We start from the raw sequence: 19,048 nt of genomic DNA, 5'->3' as shown, positions 1-19,048 counted from the left end.
CTCAAAACTCAATAACTCAAAAAACACACAACATTGGAATCGTCTCATCGAAACGAATAATTTGGTGTGGTCAAATACGTGATTGAAATTCGTTTGCGATTGAACAAATGTGCATTGTGTATTGTGGGGGGGTTTTTTTGGTTAGGGATGCAAAAATAACTAATGTGGAGGTAGAGGTTGTTAAGTTTGATTATGAACTAAATGGATAATCAAATGCTGACGTGTCACATTTTGGTTATTGGTTTTGATTATTGCCATTGCGGATGCTAGTACATAGTAAGTATCTTCTTTCAGAAAGATAAGTGCTAGCAAAACACCATAGTATGTTTGCATCAAGAAGTAATGTCGATTGTTCTGGTGGTAAGTATTATCAAGTTTTGTGATATCAATAGCCTTATTCCATGGTAAGTATTGTATTAGGTAGTGTGGTATGTACAACCTTATTTTGTGGTATATGACATTAATGACAAGTAGGTATATATTTATGTAATATAACTAATGCATCATAATGAGGGTAGTTAATAAGGTAACTACCACAATAAATTCGATATTGCTTAGTTCTACATAATTTGTATTACCTTGTAATTAAAGTATAATATCTTAATGATTAATGAAACTAAATGATTTATTGAATGCACCATTAGGGATCAATAGTTAGTGTTTAATCTTACATTGGCCAATTGTATCAATCACTCATTAATCGCAACCAACACTACTGTTAACTACATCTACTAGTGACATTGATCACTATCAACCTACATTAACCAATTTATTTTAGCCAATTGTGTTAATGTTCAATCATCACTATATTTTTAGTACAATTGGCCAATGACTTTGGCTACTATCGGCAATCATCACTTATTGAATATGATCAATCAATTAAGTTTTTAGTCAAATGACACTGACTACTATAGTCGATTATAGCAACTAATCATTACCCTACCACTAATTGAATAGTCTAATGTCGATTATAACTACTAATTGTTACAATATCAAGTCAATCGATTGCAGAAATTATTTCAAATAAATTTTTTAAATATAATTTGAAGATTACTTTAATTATATGATTTATATTTTTTGTTTTTAAAAATTTGTTATAAGAAACATATATACACAAAGTAAAATTTTAATAGAATATATTAACAACATTAATTGTAAGTTTATTCAAAACAAAAAATGAATAAAAATATTGGTTTACAAATTAAATATCATTTAATTATATTTATATTTTCACCCATCATTTGGTTGTTTATTACACAAATGATTAGAAAAAAGACAAAAAGTATGGTGAATAGGACAAAAAGTGGTGTAAACTAATAAATTTTTAATAATTAAAAAAATTCCTGCAAAAAACTACTTTTTTCGCCAAAAAAGTTCATTTTCCCGCCAAACCTGTTACCTAGAGAACCGGTTAGAGAGAGAAAGGCCAAAAAAATGTTGAATTCTAGCCTTTAGTTGTGGTAACTATACAATATTTTGTGGTAAGTGTCAGCATAAAATATGGTAAGAAAAGCCAATGTTCATGGTAAGTATAATGACGTTTTTTTTGCTGAAAAATGCAAAACGACCTTACTTTTTGGGAGTCGTTTTGATCCAAAGACTTAGATTAACCTAAAATCTGATCTAAAGATCCATATTAAATGGGGGTAACCTAAAATCTGATCTAAAGATCCATATTAAATGGGGTCATGATGCCCCAATACCACGTTGGGGCATCATAGAAATTTTCACTATGTTTGGGCTCCATTTTGGGATCCTGTACTAATGATTCAAATTGTTCATTTTTATTTTTTAAATTATTTTTTAGTTCACTTGTAAATTTTCAACTCAATATGATAAACGGAAGTTTTTGGTCTAATTGTCTAATGTTTATCGGATTGAGCTGAAATAATACACGTCAACTCAAAAAAAATTTATAAAGAATAAACAGCCGGTTTGAATAGTTTGTGCAGAACCGCAAAATGGGGCCCACACATGATCGGCCCCCATCAGTACCATGTTGGTCGGTACCCTTAGCATTAACATATTGGGAGGGTAGACATAAGGGTAGGACATGAGTAAATTATTTTTTAGGAGAGTTTCCACTAAACTATATGGAAATGATTTTCACACTCTAAATTTTTGTCTTTTAGAAGAAAAAATATATTTTTTCAACACTAAAGTAAAAGAGGGTGTGTGGATATCAAAAAATGGAGTATGAAAATCACTCCCCTAAACTATATGGACTAAATGGATTAAAGTTAATGTTTTCATGAATTTCACACCTCTCACCAAAATCCTGCTCAATACTCCAAACCCACATAGCTCTACCTTCATTTCATCACATATTCGCGATCTTGACCTTGGTAATTGCATAGTTTGGCTCGGAGGAGGTGTTCTTGGTGGATTTCAAGCTTAGAGAGGTAAGGCTTGCTTGGGGTTATTGGGTTTGCTCTTGATATTTGAGGTAGGAATTTCTTACTATCTTGATATGTTTTTGAGTTGATTTGGTAGCCAAAAATAGTGTTTGATCGTCCCTTGGGTGCTCGTTGAAACCTATTAAAAGTTGAAAATTCATGCTAAAAAACCCAGTCGGTACATGTAGCACCCTTTACCTTAGTACAAGTACCACCATTTACCTTAGTACAGGTATCACCTGTGAAATTTTGAAAAGGTACAGGTATCACTTGGGAAATTTTGAAAATATTTCCCTTTCTACCATTTTGAACCCCAATTACTTCTAACACATTCTTAACACTTCCAAACCATTACATACCCTTGAAATACGTATCCCAAAGATCCTTGGACATCCGTCTTCTTTAGATTCCTATTGTGTGAGATTCAGACATCGTTATTTTTTCAATTGAACTTCTTGACATACGTTCTATGCATGGTGGAGGGTTGGGATGATTAGTTAATAATTTATTTGAGGAAAACAAGAACTTATGCGGTATAGAGGATGGTTATGTTTCGACATGGAAATGTGGATACCTAATGAATGGTGTGAATCGGTAGAGTGAAATGGGGATATTGCGAGGTCCCGAATGCTCGGTAAGGGATATTGCGAGGTCCCAAATGCTCGGCAAGGGATATTGCGAGGCCCCGAACGCTCAGCAGGGGATATTGCGAGGTCCCGAATGCTCGGTAGGAGATAGTGCGAGGTCCTGAATGCTCAACTTTATTCACATGAGGATGGGTTAGAATTGCAATGGAAATGGGATAGTAAGGGATAGGATGGACGATACGATTAGGGATATATAACAAGATAATTGGAAGGTTGACATGGGCTTGTGTAGTTCCTTGATTCTTTAGTGTTGGTGTGCTCGACATGTTATTACTAGCATTCAGTTTCATATCTTTACTTGTCATCTCTTTTGCATATAAAGTTAGTGTAGATTTTACTATTGGGCTAGTACAGTTCAACCCTTTATTTTTCAGGTGTAAATCAAGAACAAAAGTATGGAGTGTTGTGCATGCATTCGAGCATATTTTTGAAAGCAAACACCAATGAGTTACATTCACATCTTTTGTAAATCATATTTTGAAGATGTAATCGGAACTTTAATTACATTTCTCCTAACAATGGAGTATTGTAGGGCCCATTATTGTAATACAAATAACTATTCATTTTTCATTTGGGCAGTGATAATGCCAAAACTGTTTTTGTTGGTGCCAAAACTCCAGTGCATAAAAGTCTTATACATTGTAAATGGTACAAGTCTTTTGTGCACTAGCGTTTTAGCACCAACAAAAATGATTCCTTTCATTTTAATATTGTACTGATGAAGCTTTGGGCCGTGGGGCCATAAACTGTAATCTTTTGGACCATGTGGGTTTAGAATTGCAATTTAATGAAATGGGCATGATAAACACTTTTAGGCTTTTACGAATGTAATTGTGAGAATTTTAATTATGGAAGATTATATTTTTTATGTTTAAAGTCGAGGACGTGACATTAATGATTTTAGGAAAAAAATGGAATTGCTATTTTGGTAAAAATATATTTTAAATTTCTTTTTTTGATTAAAGAATGTGTAATAATAAATTTATTTTGTCAAAACATATGCTCCATCTGTCCTAAATTGTTGGGCGTTTTTGGGCAATCATCCCACTCAAACAATTGTCTATATTTTATAATCTATATCGTTTTCTATATTTTGAAACCTTTGTTTGATAAAACTAATTGAGATCTATCGACAAGATCAATATTGGATATATAAATTAAAAATTATAGAATTTTTTTAGAGGTCCCAAATAGTGAAACGGGCCTAACAATTTAGGACGGATGGAGTAATAAATAAGTCACGATAAATGTTTGATATGGTGGATTATACATTTACGAGTGCTTTTTATTTTCCATAAACACGCAAGAATGAATAAAAATAGACCATGATTATCAAACATGTTTGAGCATAGTATGTAAAACTTAAGTCTATTTTTTGTAACAATATATCGCAAATTAAAACATATTAACAAAAGAGTTGAATGATAAGTTACATTGACTTCTTTCATGAAAAATAAAGAGAAATCGAGGCAATTTTTTTTTTCTTTTTTTCAAATATGATGAGTTAAAATATAAGATGTATTAGTAATTACCCAAATTTGAAGAAATATAAATAGTTAATGTTAATCAAACATTAAAAACTCTAATTTTGAAGGAAAATAGAACAAGGGTGGTTCAGTCATTTAGTAAAAAAATCTAATAGTGCTAGTGTCTAGTTAATGGAATGGGGAAATTTAGATAATAGTTTATAAAGTATGTCATTGTAGTTTCAAAAACCTCAGGGATGTTCCTGCATTTATCAGAAACCTCAGGGAGGTCAATCAAATTTGCCCCAAAAACAAGAGGGCGATTATTCGCAACCCCGTATTTTCTCCCTTAACCCGTTAAAAATTTTCAACTAATTACAACATGACCACCTAATGCAAAATGACCTATTTACCCTTATACCTATACATGAAAGGACCTATATGCCTTTATGAACAAAACCCTTAAATTATCTTCTTCCCCCTTCTCCCTAAATCAACATTCACGTTTTTTTAAAAAAAAAAATGCACAATAGGGCGACCTCCCCTTGTTCTTCATCTTCTCTTCTCTTGTTCTTCCTTTCTCCTCCCCCTGTTCTTCATCATTCTCCTATTCTTTGTTGTTGTGGTGTTTGGGTTTACAAAACCCAGTTTTTCGATGTGTCTAATCCGAAGAGAATAAAGTAAGTAATTTCGGTAGCTACCACTGTAAAATATTACCATACTCGACAGTTAGTTACCGAAATTGAGATACATTTTCAGCATCCAATTACCGAAATATATGTTTCTTGTTTTTGTTATATGCATTTTCGACATGTAGTTACCGAAATACAATCTTATTTTCAACAGCTATTTACCGAAATGTATGTATGATTTTCGTATATAGTAGTTTAGCAGTTGTTTACCGAAGGTTGAACATATTTTCGACATGTAGTTACCGAAATATAATCTTGTTTTCAACAGCTATTTACCGAAATGTTATGTATGATTTTCGTATATATAGTTCGATAGTTGATTACCGAATTTTGTACATATTTTTGACATGTTGTTACTGAAAGTGATCTAATTGCTATTATTATATATATACATACATACATATATGTATATACTCACAGAGAAAGAGAGAGAGACTGACGAACAGAAAGAGAGAGAGAGAGAGAGCGATACCTTGAAGAGAGGCAGTGGTGCGGCGGTGGTGTTCTGGCAGGAGTGGCAGTGGTGCGGTGGTGGCGATGGAAGTGGAGGTGGTGGCTGTGGGTAAGGTGAGAGTTAAAGTGTAATTTTTGAGAGAGGAAGGGTATAATTGGAAGATTAGGTACATTTAATGGGTTATATGGAGAAATTTTTTTTTTAAATATTGAAAATGGGCTATGTGAAGTAGTGGGTTAAGGGAGAAAATACGAGACTGCGAATAGTCGCCCTCAAAAACAATTACCGGGAGAAACGATTTGATCATTGAAAATTACTCCCTCCATCCTATTTTCTTTGTTCTTTTTTGATATTCGTATCAATTTTTAGTTGCTTATATTTTTCAATATGAATTTTCAAAAAATATATAATATGAATTTTGTTTGATAATTCTCGATTAATTCTATAATATATAATTTTTAAAATTATGAAAAATAGTATCATAAATTGTGACAAGTGTTTAAAAAACGACACGAATAAAAAAAAAAAAAAAAAACATAAAATGAGACGAATAGAGTACCTTCCATTGCTAGGGGCAGATCTTGATTTCGTTGACAGCTGAGGGGTGTTTTAAATATTGTGCAGACGAATCTGATCTGATTTAGATTTTACAACAACAAAAGAATCCAAAATTTCATCACCAAAAAACAGACTGCTATAGCGAGACGTTTACTCCACCTTTCTCACTTAAAAGGCCATAACTGGCCAGTGATTCCCTTCTCGTGAGTCGCGACTTCACCTTCACTAGAATACAATATTATAAAATCATTGGTTTGCATCATCACCCACCCATGACCCCCACACTCCCCCCACCATCATCCATTAGTTTTTTTGATAAATCATACTAACACACCCTCTATTCTCTAAAATTTGATTCTTCAATCTTCAACCTCCGTATTCTTTGAATACCTGCGTCCTGGTTTTTCCCAAACTTGATGTCTTCTCTTATCGTAGAAAAATGTGTAAAAACAAGGTACATCTAGTAGCACACCGTCAACCTTCGATTATAATCTAACTCGCTAATAGAATGAACATCTAATTACGTGACATAAAAAAGGTCATACTAAGGCTATTAAGTTTATTTTGAGAGTTTTGTTCTTATTCAAAAAAATCGTATTTGTTAGTTTTGCGCCAAATTTTTGTGAATTATCGATTTTCCTGGACAAGAGGAATCGAAAAAATAAATTTTTTTTACTTTTACACAATTTTTTTAAAAAATATCCACAATAATGCCCAAAAAATCGGATTTCAGAGAATATGAAAGAGAGAATTCGGTTTTAAGTTTTGAAAAATAATTTCGATGTAATGAGTAGAGGAAGAGAAAAACTTATTGAGAATCAGAGAGTAAAATAGTAATTTTCTCAAAAATGGTAAGTGAACAATGGATTTGTGATTTCAAATGAATAGAGGGGTTATCGGTGTAATTTATTCTAGAATCCTTTTTCCTCGTTCCCCCCTCTCTCTCTCTCTCTCTCTTACGCGCAAAAAACAAACAACTGGCTGTTCTCTCTCTCTCTCACTGCTCTCTCTCTCTCTCTCTCTCTACTTGTAGGCACTGAAACAATGCATAAGTAAAGGACATTTTGCAGTTTCTCCCACGGGAAGAATACGGTCATTTTAGAGAAACAGTGAGAGACAGTATAGTTGATTGATAGACAATGACAAGTTCAGGGTCATCATTTTTAAGGCAGCTGAGCGGAAGAGAAGGTTGGAAATCAACATCAAGGCGTTGGAGGGGTGCTGCTACTGATAATGGATTAAACAGCAACAGGGGGTATTACGACGGTGGTAGTGAGAGAAGCTTGAAGCAAATGGAGGGTCTCAACAACGTGATGTACGGAGGCGGCAGCGGAGGATTGGTGGTGAGGAAGAGGGTGATGGTGGTTGTGGACGCGTCCTCGCACTCGAAGCACGCCATGATGTGGGCCCTCACTCATGTGACGACCAAGGGTGATTTGTTGACTCTGCTTCTCGTCATCCCTCCTTCTCCACTTACTACTAATTCACAGCCAGGTGAAAGAGGATCTGATCATCAGTGCTGCTCTAATAACTCTCCTAATTACCTTGCTACCTCTCTTGCCTCCCTTTGCAAGGCCTGTAAACCTGAGGTACTTCCATGATCTCTCTTTATTTTTTAGCTTATAATGTTCATTATTTGGATCTATGCATATGTACAGCTAGTAGTATTTATTAGCCGGATCAAGAAGATAGAAGAACAAAGATGTAGCAGTACTGGCCCAGATGGATTTTCTTCTTTTTCTGGGTTTTTGATTTCTAGTGATTCAGTAGATCTTGTGCGAGTGTGATTACTTCAGCATGTGTGTGTGTGTGTTTTCTGGTTGTTTGATTTGTTCATTTTTCATTTTTTGGGTGTGGGGGAGAGAGGGAAATGTTTTGATTCATAGATCCCATTGTCTACCTTTTCTTTTTTGACTTTTCTCAGTGATCTGTGAGGGAAGGAGATCAGCCATTCCTCTTTCCGATTCTCTTTACAGAAATATAAAGGGAAAATGTCTCTGTTTTCTTTGTCATTTTTCCCTTTTTTTCCTTTTCCAGTGGTCAGATGTGAGGTTTTCAGATGCTTTTGCCTTTTTCTTTAATGTTTCCCTTTTTGTGTTCCTATTTTTCTTGAATTGTAGATATCCATATTATTGTTCTTCATCTGTTAAATGATTACGCCCCTACTTACTTACAAAAGCTATTTAAAATTTGTGTTTACTAGGAGTATTTCAAATTATTCACCATACGAAGCACCCCAGAAGATAATTTTTGAAGTGGATATATGGAGAAAAAGTCACTAATGTCCCTTTCTAAATTGATGGGTTCTTAATATGATATTAATTATATATAGGTGGATGTGGAAGCATTGGTGATACAGGGACCAAAACTAGCCACAGTGATGAGCCAAGTGAAGAAGCTAGAGGTGTCTGTGCTGGTCTTGGGTCAGAAGAAGCCCTCCCCCCTCCTCAATTGGTGGGTCCAACTCCAACTTCCAAATCTTTTTATCATCTCAAATCAAAATTTGCATTTTTCCTTCAAAACCCATCTCCTCTTTCTCTTCGATTTGATAATGTTGTGTTCTTAACGACATTTATTTGTTACTCCATTTACAGTCTGTGTGGGAGTAGCAGCACAGAGAAGTTTGTGGAGCAGTGTATCAACAATGTGGAGTGCTTAACAATTGGAGTGAGGAAGCAGAGGAAAGGCATCGGCGGCTACCTTATCAGTACCAGATGGCAGAAGAACTTCTGGCTCTTGGCTTAGCTTCTATTATTAGTAGTATTAATTATGACGATGATGATTAATTAGTGACATATGTCCAACCTTTTATGTATAGGAGGATCAAAGAGAATTATCTAATGTAGTAGCACTGAAGTTACTAGTCTGCCCAACCCCTCTTTTAACCCCTTAACTGCTAGGTCTATTGTACTCCTATTAATAAAGCTACCTCACTCGATCGAGCCTTGATTTGTCTGTCTTTTTTTTTTTTTTTTTTGGGTCAAACGGAAATTCGTCTTTGTCTAATTGCTGAATCTTCCTTCTTTTCTTTTTTTATCATATGCACTTGGAGAATACAAATATAAGATATTACCTTGGAAACAAATCCGAAATTACTATTAGTGCAATACAGCTAATATTAGAATTATATCACCTTGGAAACGAATCCAAATTACTATAAGTGCAACCCAACTAATATTAGAATTACATCACCTTGGAAACGAATCCAAAATTACTATTAGTGCAACCTAGCTAGTCTCATTAAGTGAAGAAATAATTTCAACAAATACAAGAGAATTACACCCACATACAAGTGGGAAAATTCGAATTCCTAACTTCTTACTTAGTTGTAGGTAGGAATTGAGATTAAGTGAGCTAGCCCAATTGGAAAGATTAGTAAATACTAGCTCATCAATCTCATTAGAAATGAATTCAAGGTAAAGGACATACACATGATCCACTGTTTGGATTCACCATTATACTGACTTATATTTCTTGTCAATTATATTTCAATTTTTTCAATATGGTGTCAATTATTTCATTGATCTCAAGAAGTTTTGTCATTCTTGATGTAAATTTTATAAATTAATTTCCACATTTCACAAATGATTAAAAGTAACCTTAAAAGGAAAGAAAAATAAATAATATTCAAAACCTACTAACTAAATTTTCTTTCATTGTGAACCCCGCATTTCTTGATTGCAGTTAAATGTCTCTTTAGTTAGAGAGTTAAATTTTCCATACACGACAAGTAATATGTGAGTACTGATTACTCTGTGCAGTCAACGTCTAACCATTCGTGGGAAAATGTTTATTTCGAGAAAAATAGTCAATGTGAACCCCCACATTTCTCGATTAAACAAAAAAACAACACATTTCCCCAAAACATTAGAAAACAGTTCCTATTTTCCCAAGAATGGTTTGACATTGAATGCATAGAGAGTAATCACTAGTCTGTCACACATTATTTGTCGTGTATGAAAAATTTAACGAGACAATCCGAAGCCCTGCCCCAAAGCAGGCCCAAGGGAAGATGCATAACTCTAGGGCCGTGTTTGGTAGACTGTAATGGGAGTTGGATCATTTTCATGGGATGTTTCATTCCAATGTTTTGATTCCTTCAAAGTGGGGCTAAATTACACCACAAGTGGAATCACCAATTTAAATGACTAAGAATGAACCTCTTGCCTCTTAAAAATCGTAGCAACAAACCAAACAGTACCTAAGAGTTCTGCATTTGGTTCACTTCGACTGTTGGAGATTTTGTATGGGGCCATAACTATAAGGTTTCACAAAGGCAAAAATGCGTACCCAATAAAATCCAAATCAAGAACAGAAAACAACTAAACAAGAACAAATCTTAAGCAGAGAGAAAAACTACATAACCTATATTGATTGATCTGATGAAAGTCTACATAAAAAGGAGACTTGAGCGTCTTATCCTATAATTGTCCTATAACCATCTCTCCAATTACCAGAACCCCATTCTGCATGAATACTACACTCTATTATCATACCTTATCGTCTAACTTATCGGATACGAGAGGAATCAACTCCTTGAGGTTGCGCGGAGTGCGGGGTGTGCGGGGAGTTCCTGGCGGCTGTTGGGAGAGCAAGTGCCTCACATAACCATAGAATGTACAACCTACGAGTGTCACAGCACATCCGACGGCATTCATAGCCGAGATAGGGTTTCGAAATATCAGCCATGAACATGTAACGGCAACTGCAACCTGCAAATGAGAATGAGAATTCAGCTGACCTTAAACTCCCATGCATAGAGAGTAAACAATTTGGAGCAAATATAACCTATCAAGTGGCAATCACCTTGTGGGGCAATCTTGTGAATTTGAGATTTAGGTAGTGAGGATCATTTGAGTCATAGAAGGACACACCAACGTAAAGTAATATAATAGGGAATCCAAAGCAATAAATTTAGTTTCTTCACCTAGTCATCTTCTTATCTTTTCCTTCAATTTTCTTTCCCCCCACAATTCCTCTACAAATCCAAGATCCAACACAGGCTAAAAAAGTATCATTTGAATTCAGTGTTTGCAACGATAAATACTGCAAGTACCATTTGCAAACAATGAGGCATCCATTTATTGTCCATAATTGATTAAAAAGGACCCTCGTAAAATGAAATGAAGAAGAGAATAATTGTTCAAAAGAAGCAGAGTTACATAAGATACGAGAAATAATAAAGTCAAGCATCGGAAAGGTTTACTGCATTGGACTTTTTTTTTTGGTAAAGAAGATTTTATTACTAAAAAGAAACAAGAATACAAGAGAAACCCTAATACAATGAAACAGAATAGATCCAATGCTAAGCCAAGCATTGCAAATCAAAGCAAAATTTTCCAGGCCTTACACAAATCCCGATTAACATTGCTACCTCCTACTTTCCTCCAAGAGCAGACTCTATCCCTAACATCCTGAACACTCTGCTCTATAGTACCTTCAACGTTGGGATGCTTATTACCAAAAATACTCTCATTTCTTGCCTTCCATATGTAGAGAACAGAGCGAACAGAACCTGCCATGGCAAATTTGTACAAAGCTGGGGAAAACCATTTCTCGTCAGGTGATGGATTGCCCAAGATATCTCCTGTTCCCAAGCTTCTGCAATACCATAAAAACAAATGTACCTCCTAGATATTCACTTTCTCTTAATGGATGGCTTGAAGGGTTTTTTTTTTGGGAGCTAAAGGTGTAAGGCAAGGGGATCCCCTTTCTTCTTACCTATTTATTTTGGTCATGGAGTTCTTCTCAATGGTTTTTCAGAGCTATATTGACTCCGGGTATCAGTCAAATACACTTTGCACAAGACCTTTTTATTCTTTGCTCTCCTAACAGCTGGTCCTTTTGAATTGTTTCAAATGCTCTTATGGAGTTTCACAACCACTCAGATCTTCAACCAAATAAGAACAAATGCAGAGTTTACACTTCTGGTTTGGATAGCGAAACAAAGGAAATTTTGTGTGCTGTGATAGGATTTCAGCTGGGATCTTTCCCTTTCAGATTCTTGGGGGTTCCTCTTATCTCTTCCAACCTCTCAATGGCAAACTGTAACAGCCTCATCACCAAGATTCAGGATAAGGACAGGACCAATAAGTTCTTATCGTATGCAGGAAGGCTCCAACTAATAAAGTAAAATTCTATTTAGCGTGCAAGTATATTGGTCTATGCACTTCATTCTCCCAAACTATTTGCTTACAAATTGAGAAACTTCACAGGAATTTCTTATGGACAGGATCTGAACTTTACCCACATTCTAATCAAGTAGCTTGGTCTTCTGCTTGTTGACAAAAAAAGGAGGCGGCCTTGGAATCAAAAGAATCAAATCAAGGAAAGGAATCATGCATCTTTTTTGAGGCAGTTTTGGTATATCTACTCTAGACATAACTCCCTTTGGGTTAACTGGTGTCACAAATACCTCATCAAGCATAACTGTTTCTGAACTGCTCTTGGACTTGCGAGTAACATTCTGCAACTTAGGCGGCTGCTAGATCCCTAATCAAGCATATTAGATACCTTCATCTGGCATGACAAGTTGTTGCCCCAAGGCCATCTAAGAACACATTTTGGACCCAGATTTATGGCATCTTTTGGAATCACTCCTAATGCTGAAGTTTCTATTTTGTCTACAATGAACAATGGACTTTGCCATTTCCCTCTTCTCTTTTGCCAAATTATTACCCCAACTACTCTAGGGCAGACCAAAACCAATGGACTGTTTCTCCAGCCTCTACTTTCAAAGTTGCAACATGGGAAGCTCAAAGAGCCGATTACCCTATTATTCATCGGCATCATCTCATATGGTATCTGGAAAGATGATCTAGAAGAGATCCACCTAAAACTAGACTGTTTTAATCAGAACAATGTCCATTCCAATGTCTTGTTTTATCCTACGGAGGCAACCAAAGACAGTCTAAGAACCAAAAACAGGTTGATCAGTTGGGGGATGCAAGTTTCCCCTCTTTTCCCTATCCGCAATCTCCAAGATGAGACATGAATCACCTATTTTTCAACTGCCCTCTCTCTAGGAAGATTTGGCAGCAAGGTTGCTCCAATTGTGGGATTTCTTAAGGTCTACAATCATGGAATAATGAGATCTCCTTGCTCATTGGGAAGCTTAGTGGGAAGTCCATTCGTAGCATCACTAGGAGAATTGCTTGGGCAGCTAAGGTTTACTGTGTATGGCAAGTAAGAAATTCCAGAGTGTTTACAGGAATTCGAAGGCCTTCATCCTCAATCCTTCAGAAGATAAAGTTTGATCTCAGAATTAGGGCATCTTAATTCTCCTCCACTAAGCGTACCCTCCTTAATCTAGACCTATGCCACTCTTGGCATCTACCTCCTCGAATGCTTGGTTCTGTATATCAGTATATGTATCAGATTAGCTTCTGTGTTTTGCTGTTTTCTCTTGTACTGGGAGGTATGCTGCGTATGAATCCCTTGGTATCTTTATCTGTTTGATCTTTCTAATAAAATTTTGGATTACCAAAAAAACAAATGTAATGTATAAGGAAAATACTCCCTCCGTCCCAAATTATAGGTCCATGTTTTGATTGCAGGATGTCCCAAATTTGATGGTCCTCTTTGAAAAGTTGAAGTACTCTCTCTGTCCCATAATTTTAGTCCCTTAAGGGATACCGTACCATTTTCAAACCTAAACTTTTTTTACTATCAGCAATAATTTTTCAATTTTTTTAATACCAGATCTCACCGAGAACTTCTAAACTGTACCCAAAAAAAATAATTTTTTTTTTCCTGAAAATGCTTTTTTATGGCACTGTATTCCAAAAGCGACTAAAACTACAGGATAGGATTATAAAACAGTCAATTTTCCGAAACTAACCCTTACAACTAGGGATGCATGTATCCAAAAGTAAGGAATGCGGGAGAGCAATGCCTTTCAATTAAAACTCAAATATAATGATTACACATCTACTAAGAAAGTTAGATTTCCCAAGTAAGACAAACAGAAAAGGGAGGAACGAGCATATGAGACGCAATTCAGAAAGATGGTGATGATTTCTAAATGACCACGCCAGTTCAAACAGTGATGAAAGATCCAACTCACAGTCCATCTCACCTTTAGATTTCCAGCAACATTAAACGTGACTGCAGTCGTAGAATGTATCACATAGAAGATGGAAAAGTTAAGGCAGAAAGCCAAAACTCCGGAGCCAAAAATTATGGTGAGAGCAGAAAGAAGAGATGTGTGTGTTTGAAACCATTGCACAACACCGGGCCCTTCAAGCAACAGTGCAGGTCCAGCCAAGATCATGGTAGCATAAGGTGCCATGTAATACACAGTATTTATGCTGAAGAGAACACCAAATAATTAGTTCAAGAGATCAGCACTAATCCTTAAATAATGAACTAGATGTGGGGAGAAATGAAACATGCTTATAGGTCAAAAATAAGTAAACAAATAAAAGAAGTACAGTTGTCTTGAACATGTGCCTAAATGGTTAAGTTCAAGCACGATAGTGCAGTAGTGGAAGTGTTGGAGCACTAAACCCGAAGTCTACTACTGTCTATTTTCAATTATCACAAGGGGCTACCAATACGTAATTAAAAATGGAATTAGCAGTTTAGCACCATTCCGGGATCGAAGTCAATGTTCCGCAATTAAAAGTTATCCAAGTCCCAAAACTAATTAGCAATCAGACGAGGCATGGAATGCAGATCAACTCCATAATCTTCCATTATAATCTTCGAAGGGATTAAGCACGATCCTGGGTTTAGTCACATACGTTCTGCTTCAATGCATATCCAATAAGAATTTGGGAAAAAATGATAAACAGATTTTCACATTGTGGGGATGAAGAGAGAAACCAAAAGACAAATCATATTTCAAAACACCATGTTACCAGGCCACAATGTAGTTAAATAGGAAAACCATAATAGCATAAATCAAAACCCTAAAAGTCCAAAGTTTATACTACCCTAAAGATGATAAATAACATGAGCAGTAAATGTGATTCATAAGCACTAAATACTACTCCCTTCGTCCCAAAATGGATGACAATTTGGACGCTTTTTGTTCCAAATTCTTTGTACATTTTGGAAATAAAAGAGACAAAATATTGATTTTTCAATTCTGCCCTTCTTTCTAACTAATTGTTGTCAAAGCAAAAGGACAAAATAAGTAATGATTGAAGGGCATTGGTGGGAAGTTATAGTAAAAGGAGTAATGGTTGCGTCTCCTAAATTTTTTAGAATTCCTAAAATGGAGATCCATTTTGGGACGGAGGGAGTACTAGATTCATACTCTCAAGATGCGAGCATTGACAGTTTGCCAAGAAAACCCGATGCTTTGACTATCAGCAGTGATATCATAATGCTGGCAAACTTTCAAAACCAAGAAGATTTCAGGAAAAAAAAAAATCAACCATTTGCTCCAATACCTAGGCCAAATATCAGAATCTACAGTACCAATCAAAAACAAGAGACAAAATTCTGCCCATGCCCCATAGCTAGCTGTATAACCACTCAGAATGCTGAAATTCAGACAAACATCGCAAAATAACCCCTCCAGCATTGCAGCTTCTATGTCATTGAAAACCGAAATTAAAACCAGAATCTCAGTAAACGAAAAAACATGGAAGAACCAAGAACCCATGACCGTAGCCATTTCACGTGCAACCCCTTCTTGGGCGTTAATATGCAAAGATCTCTACATAGAGCATTGAGGCAATACACAATGTGACAGGGAAAACCATAATACAAACGGGAATCAAAGGAGGAAATGCCCAAATGCAGACGAAGAAACATAATGAAACCATGTGACGAACAGCAGTGAGATGATCACCGAAAGAGGAGAGAGACAAAGCAAATGTTTCATTGCAAAAGCAGAACATACTGATGACTAAAGAGGTAAACAGCTGACGACTGTGACAGAGAGGGAGACTGCTGAAGAAGATTCACAAACCAGAGAAGATCGACTGATCGAATAGATAGGGCAAAACAGATAGGCTGCAGTAAGTGACAAGATTTGCTACGGTCAATAGTGACCTGCAAACAAGAAACAATAAGAGAGGAGAGAAGAAGATTTCACAATTGTAAGAGAATAACAAAACTGGATAAGCATCACTATAGAGGGAATACTTCAATGCGTATACTTCAACAATGCTCAATGATGGCCTGCAAACAAGTTTCAACGAGTCAGCTAGGGTGCAAACGAGGAAAACCAATTTTAACGATAGACAGATCTAGGGAGAGAGAGATGAGTCAGCTAGGGTACGGACGAGGGTTGCCGATTGCGGCGTCAGACAGATCTACAGAAGAGAGGAGGCCTGATATTCATCTTCTGCCATAACTTCTGTGTCACTTATCACATCGCAGAGATTAGCTTTTTCTGAGACTTTATTTGAGGTAATCCGAGAAATCTTTTTCTGTGAAAAAAACTCTTTCCGCAGAACTTTCTCAGGTTACATAATATTGATCACTGGCTCTCTTGTTTTACTATTTGCATCTTAGTTACCAGAATTGCATGATACGTGACTCAAATCGATTGATACGATTCAACCCACAAACCATTCAATACTGGTATGAGAATTGAAAATCACGCAAACTCGAATCACGAATTGCCGAAACATAGAATTGCGTGATTCGATCAATTCTTTCTTGATACGAGGTCAGGTTTTTCAGAGAGGTTAGGGTCGGGGTTTTCAAACCCGGATGTCAAATTTTCCTGTTCTTACTTTTCTTTTTAGAATTTTAGGCAGAGGAAGAGTTGAAACCATCGAGACTCAACATTCGAGATCATTAGGGTCCTCTTTGGTGTTATCTTTTACCTGATGCTGAGTCGAAAACAAGCTAACAACCTCTTCAGTTGTTAAACAGCAATCAAAGCCATCAGAGTTCCTTCAGAGGAGAATACAAGGGTTAACAACCTGTTTGGTTGCTTCGAAGCTTCCTTCCAGCCTTTGATGCCTATTTCAAGCCTTCTTCCTGCCTTGTCTGCAAAAGTTTTTTAATTCCTAAGACTGCCCACTACATGAATATTTACTCCTAAGCCTTTCAAGCCGTCTTCAGTTGTTTATTCCTTAGTTGCAGGAAACTCCTAAAATGGAGCCGCTCCCTCCTTGGGAGCCCGCTTTTGCGCTCCCAACTAAGGAGCTTGACGGGAACCCGCTCCCATTGAGATAGGAGCTCACTCCTTACAAAGATGACTTTTGTATGATCTTTGTATAGGAAATCAGGGATTTGTCACTTGGCTTTATTCATTGATCTTCAATGAACACATGATAGGGCCGGGAACGATGTTTGCGACCCATTGAGGGTATTCAGTTACTATTAGAAATCCTGCATTGATCTGTTTAGTGACTTCTTTTATCTTAAGCACTCAATCAGGTCTCATACGCCTCAATTTTTGCTTTATAGGTTTTGCATCGAGGTGAAGGGGGATTCGGTGTTCCACGATTTCGGGATCGATTCCGGGCATATGAGCATGCGACCACGCGAAAACATCCTTGAATTCTTTTAGCAAACTTATGAGAGCTTGACGCTCTTCTGCAGACAACGAGAAACCGATCTGAATCATCCGGGGATTCCCTTCATCTCTCAATTTTATTAAAATAACTTCTTCCTTTACAGGCTGAACATGTCTCTCGTCTTCCCTTTCGACTAGGGATCGGATTTCTTTAGGGATGTCCCCATCGAAATCGATTTCTTCATCATCACGGTCGACACAATTTATTTCAAAATCAAGGAAGTAAGCGAAATCAGGTTCATTTATTTCATCATCAGTAAAGGCCTCGGGGGCACCATACATGCGGGTAGACTCAAATTCAAAGTACAGATTATGAGGAGTTGGGCCAGCAGGCACCAACTCGGACTCAACAGACTCAAAAGACTTAGAGGACTTGGATGACTTGGACTCGAACTCAGAATCAGACCCATGACATGTTGCACTCGGTAAGAAAGTCCAATTCTTGTAATCTCCAGCGGTGTCCATGATGAGCGAAGTTGGGTCTTCGAGGACCTCTAGCCCAAGTCATGATTTCTTATATTTATGGCGGACTTGGCCCATATTTTTACTTCTTAAAAGGATTGTACTTTCAAAGTGAATACTCTATGCTACATTATTTTTATAATATATGTACACGCTACTCTCACGCTCCCAACCTTGGGAGCTTCTGTATTCCCTCGCTCCCCCGCACCCGCTTCGTGCAACTAAGGTTTATTCTCAAGTTTCTCTACTTTTGAGATACCTTTGGTCCTATTTTGGCTTATTTGGAAGAATATTGGTTAGTTGTGAACTTGTGGATTTATTGCTTGTATTCAAGGAATGACCGTTTTAAATGTGGAAAACAAAAAAGTTGAAGACTCTAGACGGGGTTATTGTAAGCATATTAGTGAGCAGTGAGCACAATAGGAAAGAGTATGTACTACCCAGTTTCATAAAAGTTGGATTAGAAGCCAAAAATTTCCAAACCAACATTGCTTAGGTGAAGCTTACATGAAAAATGTATAGCCTCTAATAGGGCAGAAAAACCAGATATACTGTTAACTTTTCAGCAGTAAACAAAGGAGAAAAAGCAGCTCAGCTTTTACAAAGTTTATGGCTTCCACTGTCAAGTTGTAATAAACGATAACAGAACTATCATCAAATAGCAATTATACTATTAAGCAAAATACAATAACTCAACATGTAAAGAATAACACCGCTCTAAAGTTGTCACAACCAAACTTCATTAGTTCACTGTTAAATGAAGACAAATATAACTACCATAATTGTTGTTGAAATTAGAATTCAAAGAGCTGACTGTACCTGTTTTTAGATACTCTCACAAAGGACATGATCAAACCAAATGAAGAGCAGAGTCATTTTTTGTTTATT

General features: G+C 36.4%; 2 protein-coding genes across 4 annotated transcripts in view; one reads left to right on the top strand and one right to left on the bottom strand.

The window, feature by feature from the left end:
- The first annotated feature begins 7,162 nt into the window (after positions 1–7,162).
- On the top strand, positions 7,163–9,155 carry LOC131329044 (uncharacterized). The gene is made up of 3 exons (XM_058362090.1): positions 7,163–7,802; positions 8,546–8,667; positions 8,808–9,155. Exons 1-3 carry the CDS (start codon positions 7,353–7,355, stop codon positions 8,956–8,958), a joined length of 723 nt encoding a protein of 240 aa, XP_058218073.1. The 5' UTR covers positions 7,163–7,352; the 3' UTR covers positions 8,959–9,155.
- Positions 9,156–10,552: 1,397 nt separating this feature from the next.
- Positions 10,553–19,048, bottom strand: part of LOC131329043 (UDP-galactose transporter 1) — an 11,700-nt gene continuing 3,204 nt past the window's right edge. For all 3 annotated transcript variants that reach the window (XM_058362087.1, XM_058362088.1, XM_058362089.1), the window contains exons 5-6: positions 14,291–14,522; positions 10,553–10,925 (exon numbers count right to left, since the gene is read on the bottom strand). In XM_058362087.1, the coding sequence (XP_058218070.1) occupies positions 10,704–10,925; positions 14,291–14,522 (454 nt within the window). In that variant the 3' untranslated portion in view covers positions 10,553–10,703. The remainder of the gene's footprint in view (positions 10,926–14,290; positions 14,523–19,048) is intronic.

The sequence above is a fragment of the Rhododendron vialii genome, chromosome 6a (genome assembly GCF_030253575.1).
Source record: "Rhododendron vialii isolate Sample 1 chromosome 6a, ASM3025357v1".
NCBI lineage: Eukaryota > Viridiplantae > Streptophyta > Magnoliopsida > Ericales > Ericaceae > Rhododendron > Rhododendron vialii.
This window is presented reverse-complemented; position numbering and strand designations above follow the sequence as displayed.

Bases quoted from the DNA above. Each gene is read 5' to 3' on its own strand.
- LOC131329044 (XM_058362090.1), top strand. From the start codon at position 7,353: ATGACAAGTTCAGGGTCATCATTTTTAAGGCAGCTGAGCGGAAGAGAA. The intron at 7,803-8,545 runs GTACTTCCATGA...AATTATATATAG, and splicing joins GCAAGGCCTGTAAACCTGAG to GTGGATGTGGAAGCATTGGT. The intron at 8,668-8,807 runs GTGGGTCCAACT...CTCCATTTACAG, and splicing joins CCCTCCCCCCTCCTCAATTG to TCTGTGTGGGAGTAGCAGCA.